The 12,461-nt window shown below is 48.3% G+C and overlaps 4 protein-coding genes across 4 annotated transcripts; 2 read left to right on the plus strand and 2 right to left on the minus strand.

Moving 5' to 3' along the window:
• Positions 1 to 92: 92 nt before the first annotated feature.
• FPOAC1_011579 (uncharacterized protein) lies at positions 93 to 1,767 on the minus strand (the record flags this gene model as incomplete). The annotated part of the gene is made up of 2 exons (XM_044855951.1): positions 93 to 1,315; positions 1,371 to 1,767. 2 exons carry the CDS (start codon positions 1,765 to 1,767, stop codon positions 93 to 95), a joined length of 1,620 nt encoding a protein of 539 aa, XP_044703264.1.
• Positions 1,768 to 2,860: 1,093 nt separating this feature from the next.
• FPOAC1_011580 (uncharacterized protein) lies at positions 2,861 to 4,284 on the plus strand (the record flags this gene model as incomplete). Its single annotated transcript, XM_044855952.1, has 2 exons — positions 2,861 to 3,248; positions 3,308 to 4,284. 2 exons carry the CDS (start codon positions 2,861 to 2,863, stop codon positions 4,282 to 4,284), a joined length of 1,365 nt encoding a protein of 454 aa, XP_044703265.1.
• A 2,408-nt stretch (positions 4,285 to 6,692) lies between these two features.
• FPOAC1_011581 (uncharacterized protein) lies at positions 6,693 to 8,406 on the plus strand (the record flags this gene model as incomplete). The annotated part of the gene is made up of 2 exons (XM_044855953.1): positions 6,693 to 6,973; positions 7,041 to 8,406. The coding sequence occupies 2 exons, from the start codon at positions 6,693 to 6,695 to the stop codon at positions 8,404 to 8,406; spliced, it is 1,647 nt and encodes a 548-aa protein (XP_044703266.1).
• Positions 8,407 to 9,317: 911 nt separating this feature from the next.
• FPOAC1_011582 (uncharacterized protein) lies at positions 9,318 to 11,165 on the minus strand (the record flags this gene model as incomplete). Its single annotated transcript, XM_044855954.1, has 2 exons — positions 9,318 to 10,878; positions 10,960 to 11,165. 2 exons carry the CDS (start codon positions 11,163 to 11,165, stop codon positions 9,318 to 9,320), a joined length of 1,767 nt encoding a protein of 588 aa, XP_044703267.1.
• Positions 11,166 to 12,461: the final 1,296 nt, after the last annotated feature.

A 12,461-nucleotide genomic window follows, 5' to 3' on the forward strand; every position in this document is an offset into this window, starting at 1 on the left:
ATAAACTGTCTAATAAACACTATAAATTATGCACATTGAAGAAAAGCTCGTCATCTCATCGCTCTCACCATCTCCATCTCAAGTCTTGTTACTCATGCAGGAATGCGATAAACCTGGTACTCGTCACCCGTGCTAACGGGGAAGATATTGAAAGTCGCAAACCCATCAGGGTTCTCTGGCTCAAGACGGACAAAGGCCTGGGCAGCATATTGCTGTTTGGTACTAACCCAGTACGAGCCAGCAGGGAATTTCATCTTCTTGGTGAACAACTCAGTGTTGACCGTTGTGAGCACAGTACCCTCGTATTTTGATGTTGCGAGTGTTGCTTCCGTAATGTTGTATGCTTCAACCTCGCCCTCAAAGTCCACTGCTAGTTCGTTTACGGTCAGGCCAACAGCACGGAGCTTGTTGGCGGCGCTGGACCATGCGCGGCTGAAGATGTAGGCTTCCGGCCTGGAACGAGTCAGGTTACTGGCAGGAGGAGTGTTGTTGCCGAAGATAACGGGCACCTCAGTAAGTTCGCCAGTTTCGACGTCGATGTAATTCCATGTGCCGTTTGTCCAGCGAGGTTGGTCACGGACAACGATCTCTTGATCGTTGGTGATAAAATCAGCGCGGGCTGCTTCGACGGTATCGTAGACGAGCTCTGCGTTATCGGCTACTGTCTGCACAAGGGTAAGAGCAGCAGTCAAACCAGCTGTTGTTCGACGCTTAAAGTACTGATTTCCAATACCGATGCCTCGTGTCTCGGACAGAAACGCGAGACCTTGGCCCATGTAAACTGTGACTTCACCACGTGTATCTGTGACAAAGTCTTGCAGACGAATGTCCTCGCCCTCCTCTTGAAACGCAACAACGTAGCCGCTGGTAGTGAAGTTCTTGTCCTTGAGTGCGGATTGAACCTTTGGTACGAATAGAGATTCGGCGAGGGAGCGAATATCCTTGTGAACGTTGGGGTTCTTGAAAGCTGAGAATTGATCATCCTGCGCGGGGATAAATGTCTTGTTGTTGTAGGTCAATCGGCGAACAGCATTAGTCTCGTGGCAGTCGAGGTGGACGTGAGCGTTGAACTTGAGGTTCAAAGCCTTGACATCGATGGTTTGCTGAGAAGCCATCTTGGTGTGGTCGCGGTTGGGGTCGAAGCTCGTAGCTAGAGTTCGCTGGAAATAGGCTGATCCGTCAGGGCTGTAGCGTGGCAGAACCATGATATCCAATTTCTCAAGGATCGAAGCCGTCCATTCAGGTTCAGCGTCCATCTTTCCGAGCAATGCAAGAAGAGCTTCCTCTCCCGCTGGTTCATTTCCGTGAACTCCGCCTAGACAAGGTTTGTAAATCTTTTCTACAAGTCAAGAGGGAAATCTTTTACTAACCTTGAAGCCAGACACGGACTTTGTTGGTGGCGTTGCTGCTGGCAAAGGGTGTCTCTTGAAGCAGTGACTTGGATGAGGACAGAACAACATAAGGAATAGACCGGCCCTCCTCTGATTTGAAGGTAGGGTTATGGTACGTCATCCAATCATTCTTTGAAGCAAGTGTCCAAAGGAACTGTTCTAGATACTGCTGCGGGTTTGGCGCAGCTGTTCCATTGGCAAAGCCCTCGGGGATGTGATCAGGGTCCAGGAACGCGGGTGAGTACAAATCGTCGTCGACATCAGGGAAGTTTGATGCGACCTGTTCTGATTCCTTGACAAAGGGAACCTGGTTACCGGCGTATTTGATCTGGGCGGCTGCACCCCCGAACAGGGTAGCAACAGTGAGGAAATGCATGATGGACTGAGAAGCACTGTAGATCTAGTCTAGAAAAGAAAGATGACGATATGGGTTAGGTTTATATAGACAAGATGATCGAGTCAAGTACCCAGACAACAAGCATCATAAACCGAGTCAATGACCGACAATCAGGTTCGCCTATCCATTTTGCCTTCCTGTCTAGTCGTTAGTTTGAATTGTTTGTTATCGTTAAGCTTAAAGATTTATTAGAGTCTCTCCGCGAAATATGGGGAAGGGCTAGGGAATTGGCGAATGATTGATCATGTTTTGGAGTCCAACCCCGCGAATTTATCTTTTGCCAAGATTGACGATGGAGGCGCAAGGATACGCTTGTCTCTTAACTAGTTGGGAACTTGACTTGGCACTCCGATTACGGATCTAATGAGACCAACCCGAAGTTCCGAAGTTCCGTATGATAACTGATAAGTTGAAGGTATCGGGTAAAGACATGAAGAATATTAAGTTGATACAGTAGACAATAAGCTGGCGCGTTTAGGGACCGTAATGCCGATATGGATATCCGGTATCACGGTTACTGTCGATCACATCAAAAGATTAAACGGATATCAAGTGGTGAGAACTGCTACTTAGAGACACAACATTTCAAGGTATCTCGATAAAAAGAACAGGAAACAAGAAAAGGGAACAGTTTATCATAGAAATCTAAAGACTAGAATTCAGACATCAGTAATTCCCCTTCCTATAAGCAGTAAACCATCAAATGGCGTTTATGTCTAGGGTAATCACTCAGAGCAAATGACGTAGTTTAAATCACCGGTAAAGAATTGATCCGAGACAACTTTGACACTTTTTAGCATAAGGGAGAGATCAACTTTAGTATTTTATGGATGCCATTCAACATAGATCGCTACAAGATAGCAAACTACAATTCCTCACTTGTTATTCTGGTAGCTTCAGAATGCAAAGATCAACAAATAGAAGAATCACGTGGTGATAAGATTAGAGACGCGATCTAGACAGTCAGACTAGTCCATTAACAGTAACCCGTCCAATATCCTTCTACGCGTCCTCTCCTTACCCATGATCGCGTCGTCATAGTCAAGACGCGTCCAGCACATCCCAGCCCATCATGACAACATCCGTAACCCCTCCTATGCGCGTCCATGGATGGAATGTCCATCTTGTCGCAGGCGATGATGACTTTCACTTTGCAGGCTTGTATCAAGTTCCTGGGAGTAACTTGATCACATTTCGCGATGTTATTGATGAGATGCGTCTTTGTTTTGACATTTCTGGCAAGGAAGACCCTTGGGAGACTATGGCATTCATGCTCGTGGATTCGCCAGATGATGCAAAGAAGAAACTCCCTTCATTAGTTGCAGATGAGGATCTGGCTCTTCCTGTTCCCGGGCTTGAGAGCTCGTCGTCTAAAACCCAGCCTATAGTGACATATCATGTTATCCTGCATAAGCCCTGTGAGATTTCCTATGATAAACCACTACAAGACCACATCAAAGGTTTGTATAGTCAATTGAGATTTTAAATATTCTTCGCAGTCGCTGACCAAGGATGCCAGAGAAATGTGCTCGTCACATCAATCGACCAACGCGTCGAATGGACCATCGCTATATACCTCTCGACAAACCATCGCTGGACCCTCGATATTCCAAAATGCCATTCCGACGTACAACAAATACTCGCAGAGCTTCTCAATCTCCAAAACGACGCAGGTCCGGCTCGTTTTCATCAACGGCGGATGGTGGCGAGCACGAAGACATCAAGAATCTGCAAGTTCCACCAAAGATGGACATTTCACCCGAAGAAGCAAGAGAAACTGCAGAGACATTCAGGCATGACTGTCTTATTCGCGCTGACCGTTGTGCTATATCCGGAAAAGGCCGGTCATGGTGCATCTTTCCATCGACTGGGCCAGGTCTTAACGTTTGTCATATTGTACCTCAGCATCATTTTTATGTCTACCCTCGCTACGACCAGAGAGACGCCACTGACCCGCAAGTGGAGGTCAATGACGAGAGACTCGCAGAAGCATGGGAAGATACCTGGTCTGGCAAAAATGGAATACTCCTTATGAACTATATTCAGCAACTATTCGAAGCCCGACTCATTTCAATCCATCCCGACACACATAAAATCCGAGCCTTTGTGCCATACGATGTCATAACAGACTTTCACGGCAAAAAGGCAAATATTGCCCGGAAAGTGGATAAGCTAGCGTTAAGGCACCACTACGAGATGTCGTGCATTGAGAACATGGCTGCGCAGATGCCAGCGGTAACACATGACTCGGCTAGTGAGAGTACAGTGAGGTTCTTGGAAATTAGGTCACCTCTTGGAAGGACGATTAGTCTACCTATAAACACCACCACGAATAGGCAAGCCGGCGATCCGGCAAAGAGGGTAAAGTTGGAAGAAATGGCAGAGGCGAGCGCACTGGAGGAAAGTCTACCGGAAGCAAGCACACAAGAGGAAGATATCCAGAGGGCTTTGTCTGTCGAGTACGATTTGATAGAAGGTTCGGATCAAGACATTTAGAATGATGGAGTAAAAGAAATTGCATACCTTTCAGTACAAAACTCAGTACCCTTGTACACTGCGGATAGTTCCTCGTCGGGATCTTTGGCAAAGCCCATTTCCAAATCTACAGCTCCTATTGCTGAGCAGCAACCGCAACAAACAATTGTTGGCACGGAACATACGGAAAGAACTCTCGTTAACTTCGAGGTACTCTACAAAACTTTGCTGAGGTTAAGCGACGAATGTCTGTCGTGCTCAAGTATGGCTTTACTCATGGCCTCCTCAAAGGGGCACTGCGTTCATTCTCAACAATCTGTCGGCAGTATTGTACCCGGTACGGAAGGACTGGACCTGACTGGTGGATTGTGTGAAAGGGACAAGTTGATCGACAGGCGGCGGTTGACGAACGAGCGGCTTGCATCGTCCACGTGGAGGTCTTCCTACGTGGGATTGTCTGACGAGCACGCAATCACTCATTCCATGCGAACAACAACTCTTGTCTCAGTTGTCGGAACGACATGAAGTTGGGACTTGGATACGCTCAGACGTATCGTCTACAGCATGCAGCAAAATAAACCGAGGAACCACCATTTCCACCTCCTATACAACATGTATGTCAGAACTCACCAGCATGGTTGTTTTCCACGGCAAGTGGACTGTCAACGGGAGAGCAAGTCCATGCAGCTGCAGCTACAACCTTGGAAACTCTATCATTTCGCCGCCAGGATCGCCTTTTTGAGATACAACACAAAGTCGGTTGGGAGATATAATGCAATATTGGTGGAGAATAACAAAGGTTTCGCCGAGAGGTTGCGTGGAAGGGTAGTCGCTTAGTTTTGTATTCGAGCCGGGCCGAGATAAGAGGAACTGCCGTGCCGGTCTGTCGTAAAGAGGCCCCCACGGTTTGAGATAGATGAATGGATTTGGCAGGAGGAAACGAGAGTTGTCAGATCTCACATCATCGTCTCTTGGCGGAGATAGCAGAGCCTCAATCGAATTGCACGTCGTTGCCAGTGGAAGTGATGACAACCAATTTGTCAAAAGAATGCCGAAAATCACGAAAAAAACTCCTGATTTTCCGGTGGTGACTAAAGCGGTTATTAATAATAACACAAACCGTTCTGGTCCAATATCCCAGTGGATGCAAATTTCTCATCATTTTTGAAGATCCGGGTCCCATTACCGGGTTCAAGACATGAAAACCGCAGTAGCTGGGAATTTGGGGTAACGTTGTCCGCTCCCGTTCTCCAAAAAAGAACAGAATTCCCGTGTCCGAGACTCCGAATGAGGGAATTCTTGCATGTTGTGCTTGTCCGCGGGATGATTCACATCAGTAATCAACAGTGTTGTGTCGTGTTGTGTTAGTATCCGCGGGAACTATGGGTCATTGTGTCTTCCCGTCAGAAAGGATCAGGCCAGTTCTGGGTCTGGGTCATGTCAGCAGCGCACAGCAAGAGGCGCGAGGCGAGCCCGGGGAGAGTGACTGTGCAAAAAAAGGAACACGACTGGGGGAACAAGAGGGTTCTTATGTGCCGTTTGTGCCGAGAAAACCGGGTCAAGATGATGATCTAGGGCCCGTCTTGGCGAAGCGCCTTTTCTGCATGCCCAGACTTGGCCAAGACTGGCCAAGACAGATGAGAACAAGTGGATAAGTCTGGGGTTTGGAGGAAAGCTTATTAGATCTCGAGATTGGGTTATGCGTGCTATTCAGTACGGGCCATGCCCAAAACCTGGGGGAAACTTGAGGCTCTCGTCTCTGACAGCACACGGGAGACACTTTCATTGAGTTCTAGATTGGTCTTACAACTGTTTTGTCCCGTGGACTTGGTACCGTTCGCCTCTTCAAGCCACGGGATGTCTGTCAATCCATTCTGGAACTCTCGGGGACACAACGTCTAGACCAAAGGCCGCCACTCAATAAAGAAACGGGGAATTATGTACCACGGACCCATTCATACTCTCCCGCGGGAACAATAATACCCCCGGCAAGACAACCGGCAGTATCCCAGTTCTGTGTTTTTGCTGCAATTACCAACAACTCCAATTCCACCACGATAGTCATTATGCTTTTTGTCATTGCATCACAAACCGTTTCCATTATTCCTTGCCCTTGGTACTCCATGGGGTAAACTAGTCACTTTTTACCCCATATTCCTTGGGGTAAGAACTAAAACCTTCGCTTCCCCCCCCCTCCGCACGGTGATGGCGTTGTCTTTTCACTATAAGATACCCTGACCCCGAACTTCCCCAGACAGAAGAAGAAGAAGATCCAGGCTCAGATCCAGATTCAGATTCAATACTTAAAGAGAGATTCTTCCAGACTTTTCTCTTTCAAGGTTCTTTGTGTCTCATCTTCATCTCGTCTCTTCAACCCTTCAACCTTTTCACTCTTCTTTTTCTACAACTTCAACGACAAAAGAGACAATATGGCTGGAGGCCCAGTGAAGAAGCCCGTCAACATCTTCAAACTCAAAGATGTTGACGAGCCACAAGGCGTGTTCAACTGGCGACTATGGTTCGCCGTCTTCGCCTTTGGTCTGATGGGTGCCGCTCGTGGAATTGACGAGGGTCTCATTTCAGGCGCCTTCAAGTCCAAGGACTTTCAGAAGTACATTCACTTCAAGGATTATTCCGAGGTCGAGCAGGCCAACATCAAGGCCAATGTCTCTGCCATGGTCCAGATTGGTTGTGTCGGAGGTGCCCTCATGTAAGTACCAATCAAACAAGCCACCGAGTCATGCCACAGCGGCGCTAACCTTATTGTGTGTCTACAGTGCTTTCATGATCTGCGATAGAATCGGTCGAATCTGGGCTACTCGTCAGCTCTGCGCAGTTTGGATTGTCGGAATCGTCATCTTCATGGCCAACGGTGGTAGCCTCGGTGCTATCTACGCTGGTCGCTTTATCGCTGGCCTAGGAGTTGGTCAAACAGCTGTCGTGGGACCCGTCTATCTCGCCGAAATCGCCCCTTCAGCCGTTCGTGGTCTCTGCACTTGTGTCTTCTCGGGCTTCGTCTATCTCGGTATTGTTCTGGCCTACTTCGCCAACTATGGCTGCTCTCGACACATGGGCGACAACACCCACGCCCGCTGGCTCGTCCCTACCAGCATTCATCTCATGTTTGCTGGTTTGATCTTTGTTCTCAGCTTCTTTGTCGACGAATCTCCCCGTTTCCTCGTCAAGAAGGGTCAAGTCGAAAAGGCCACTGCTGTCATGGCTCGCCTGCGACAACAACCCATCGACTCTGACTACATCGTCCGCGAAATGACCGCCATTCAAGCTTCCCACGAGCACGAGCTTGAGAGCGTCAACACCTCTTTCCTCGGTACCTGCAAGGAGCTTTTCTTCAACAGCAGCAACCTGTACCGTCTTTACCTTGCCAGCATGGTCCAGGTCCTTGCTCAGTGGTCTGGCGCAGGCTCTATCACTTTGTACGCTCCCGATCTGTTTGAACTCCTCGGTATCCACGGCTCTGAGACTGGTCTTCTTGTCACTGCCCTCTTCGGTATTGTCAAGCTTCTGTCCGCCATCAGCTGCGCTCTCTTCCTGGTCGATGTTATTGGTCGAAAGCGCGCTCTTATGGCCGGTATTACCCTCCAGGCTTTCGCTATGATCTACGTTGGCGCATTCCTCACAGCTGTCCCTGAGCCTACTGGTTCCTCCGCTGCCGCCCGTGGAGCTATGGCTATGATCTACATCTCCGGTATTGGTTGGGCCCTTGGTTGGAACACCATGTCCTACATCCTTACCGCCGAACTCTTCCCTCTCCGCATCCGAGCTCTCGCTACCTCGTTCGCCATGACACTTCATTTCCTTTGCCAGTACGGTAGCAGCCGCGCCACACCGAACATGCTTCTGCCCTCATCAGAGGGAGGCATCAACCCCAACGGAACCTTCTGGACCTACGCTGCCATCCTCGTCGTTGGCGGTCTCTGGGTCATCGTTTCCGTCCCCGAAACTGCTGGTCGATCTCTTGAGAGCATGGACAGACTGTTCGACCTCCCCTGGTACAAGATCGGCTTGTTCGGCAACAAGGACGCTGAGGAGCAGGATGCTGTTTACAATGAGAAGGAGGAGATGGCCATGAACACACATGGCAACGTTTCCTACATCGAGAACAGGCCCAAGGAGATTGCTTGATCTGGTTTGGGAAAACGGGATAATCTAGTATGATTTTGACATGAATTAAGCGAATTGATTTACATCTTACATCACTCTGCGTCTGTTTCATCTAGTCTTGGCGTGATGTCTATATGTGACAGTGATATGTACCCTAAAAGCAAGTTATGAGAATGCAGATATAGACCCAGGTACCACTGTCCCTTATAACGGGGGCCTTCGTTTTTAGGTACTTTAGCCTAGTGGTCTGTCGCAACAGTTATAAGCCCGGGAGGCCTATAAGGCCTATAACTTCCACTATAACCACAAGCTGTCATGCGTTCAAACCATGCCTTATGCAAAGAATTGCGCCTAAATGAATCTGGAGAGAGCCTAGTAAGATGTAAGCTGCCTTTATAAGGGCATTTTCAGTGAAAATCAGCGGGATACTAGAAAGAATCACTGAGAAATAGGGGGTATATAAGAATGCAGATATAGACCCAGGTACCACTGTCCCTTATAACGGGGGCCTTCGTTTTTGGGTACTTTGGCCTAGTGGTCTGTCGCGACACAAGTCCTTGCTGCAGTAGCGCCATCCCTTGGCACATGAGATCAGCCGAACCCCAATTCCAGGTTACTGGTATTTCTGACGACATGACTCGTTTCGGCAAACTTAAAGAAGCACAGCAAGGTGAAGCTAGTCTGCTACTGTTCGAATGGGTAGGGGCACCTTGTCCTTGGCTCGTCATTAGAACATGGCAGCAGGATAGACACAACTCCCTGCAGCTTGATGGGTACTTGTCACAGGAACAAAAGAACAAGGTGAACAATAAAATGCTTTAATTAAAATAGATTACTTTTATTTTATGTAGATTTGCCATCATAAATCAGCTACGATATGCCTCAGGACAACGCCATCGGTTATCTGATACTGTATCTTTCATTTTCTTCAATTAAAAGACCATACCCTTGGTCTGCTTGCCCTTCTCCTCCTCAACCTTTCGGACGTTGATGTTCCTCCAGATAATGATTGAAAGAACACACAGAGGCATGGTGGCAACACCAGTGATAGCCATGAGTCTCATGGTGTGAGCATACGCACCAACAATGGCCTCACGCTCAAGCGAGCCATCAGCGAAGGACTTTTGAACCTCAATGCTACCGAAAATAACGGAAGCGTTGGCCTTTGCAGCCTCGGGAAGGCGTTGAGCCAGTTGAGCAGGCATAACGTTGTTCCAGAAACCACCAGCAATGGCGTAACCGATACCAGCACCAACACCACCAAAGAGACCAGAAAGAGCGCTGGTGACAGCGAGGTATTGGTGAGTGACGGGAGCCATGACAGCGACTTGGTCGACAGTAGAGAAAACACCGGCACCGAAACCGACGAGGATCTGAGTAAAGGCCAAAAGACCGACGTTGGTATCCTCCTTTCGGAAGGGAATGATCAAGGCGGTACCCAGGAGCATAATGGGAGCACCAGCCATGGCAGTCCACTTGATGTTACCAGTGCGGGCAACAAACCATCCGACTCCAGGCGCGATGACGGAAGAGGTAAGAGAGTAGGCGTTGAGAACGTAGTTGGCGTTGGAGATGCTCAACCTGTTGACAACCTGGAGGTAAGAGCCGAAGTAGGCGTTCCAACTGAAGGTGGAAAGGAACATGATGGCGTTCAGCAAGCATGAGCCGATGATGGTTCCCTGCTTGAGGTACTTGAAGGGCAAGAACTGAACAGGTGCCACCTTTGCTTCCCAGATGTAGAAGATGGGGATCAGAACGACACCAAGAACCTCGAGAGCGATGATGTAAGGTGTGGCCCAGACCTTGGGAGCATAAGGAGCCAGGCTGTAGGGCAGAAGCAGGCAGGAGATGCAAGCACAGAGAAGCAAGATTCCAATTATGTCAAACTCGATAAAGTAGAACTTGAAAGACTGGAGGAATGTGCGGTTTGATCGCTGTCGTGTGATGACGCCCTGCTTGGTAGCTGTGCGGAACATGTAAATCATGGTAGCCATGGCAGGAATACTGCACGCGGCAATGATGATGGCGAAAGCGCCAAAAGCCCAGCGAAAGTTGAGCTTCTCATAAAAGCCAGTAGCGATCTCGGGACTGGCAAAGGTAGCGACGATACGAGGTGTGGTGTTGATACCGTAGATAAAGGCACGGTTGGTCAGGGTAGTCATATCAGCCAGCATGACACCAATGACATACATGACTCCGATATGACCAACCCAGTAAAGAATGTGAGCGCCGATATACATCTGGACGGTGGTACAGGTGGCCTTCATGATCATGCCAACAAGGCAAACAACCATCATAAAGGCAAAACCTTCAACTCGACCCCAGACATCGATGGCCTTGGCGAGGGGAAGAGGAGCGCATGCTCCAATGATGGAAGCCAAGATGCTTCCAATGTTGAGAAGACCATGAGCACCGAAACTGGAAGTGATGTAAGGGTTGAGAGCAGAATCGACATAGTTCATGATCATGTCGACAAAAGAGATCAAGTACAACCTGATAGGATGATATTAGATACAGTCTCCATAGCCACCTCGTATGTGCTAAGATAAGAGTCAGGTGAGGGAATAAGCTTACATCAAAAACATGCTAATTAGGGTCTTCTTGGTCCACACTGAGGTAATAGCGCGCACGCGCTCAATTCCATCTTGGTACTCACCCTCAGACTCAAAGTCGGAGCCTTCAGGACGAGCAGTAGACTCGGTTTGTGGGATGACATTGTTCTTCTCCTCGTCAGAAGATCTGCCATCCTTCTGAGGTGATTCAACCATGATGGGGTTCATGATGGCAACCAAGCACAAATGAATTGCTGTGGTTGTGTTTGGCGGGTGGTGTTGAGTGAAGGAAGGAGTAGGGATCAGGAGGAATCAAAGGTGTTGGGAAAAGGAAGTGTCGATCTTTTTATCAATCAGCAGAGGCGAAAAAAAGATAAAAAAAATTATCCCATGCGTTAGCATAGACAAGGTGTGTCTTGGCAACCCAGGGTCTGATGAACCGTCAATGGACTGGCTTCTGAATCCTTCCGGTTGTGGGATCCCGAGGTGGGATTAATGGCACGGTCAGTTCTGCACTGTCACCACTCAATCGATTGGTCAAGTATTTGTGTCTCCAAGGAAAACTCTGGTGGCAATTGAGGAGGTTGGGCCGGAGATTGTTTCCATAATCAGATTAGATCTTTTAGATATAACTCCTCTGCCCACATGGTGCATTATTAGCGGTAATTCTATCTAATCAATCGGCGGTTTTGATCATCTCATCAGACCATTTTGATCATCAGTTTGCCATCCTTTGGTCTATGTAGTCTGCGCGTCCACTGTTCGTTCCCTTGTCATGTTCTTTTGGGGACTTTGGTTGCAGGGGGGTTTGGGTGGAATGACACGACACAGTATTTCTAAGCTTGACCATAGACAAGACAACTGCCGCGTAAACAGTGTCAACAAAGAGTGAAAAAGATTGCCGATCAAAGCCCTCAATCTCCCAAGTCCATCAATACTACTCTTCAACGCGGCATAGATACAATACCCTAGTCTTGAACCAGGACTTGCCATCTTTCATCCAATAACCTTGGATATCTACCCGAACATCCCTGTCACTGAACCGGACCTACGGTACAATGTTGGCTCCGTTTCTGCATCATCCCTGCAAAAAGCCCGATAGCCATATGCGCGACAACGGGGCCGTCCTTCTCTTATTTCCAAACCTCTTGGAAGTAACCAGATCTAGACTCTAAGCTCTTGAACCAAGTGGAGATAACTAAACAAAATGATTTTTTTCTCTTGTCGTTCACTCCACTATATTACCAGTAGATCGGGCGAAAGGGATGCTAACTTGGGCTGGATGAGTCTTGTGCTTAGGTGCCAAGGTGCTAAAAAGATAAGATCTTGTAGCTTCAAAAACCATCTGAACACTCTGACTCTCTGCGTCTTTTTCTTACTCGGCTAACCTTTCTTTCCCAGGTCTGGTCTCTTGGTGGCGTACTAAAAACCCGATCATTCCCGATAACCAGTGTGTCCAGGCATGTGGCCTTGTCAGTTTGGGCTTAACGTCTTTGGATCGTTCTTGAATAGCTCCTCGGCGAA

This window comes from Fusarium poae, chromosome 4, assembly GCF_019609905.1.
Source record: "Fusarium poae strain DAOMC 252244 chromosome 4, whole genome shotgun sequence".
NCBI lineage: Eukaryota > Fungi > Ascomycota > Sordariomycetes > Hypocreales > Nectriaceae > Fusarium > Fusarium poae.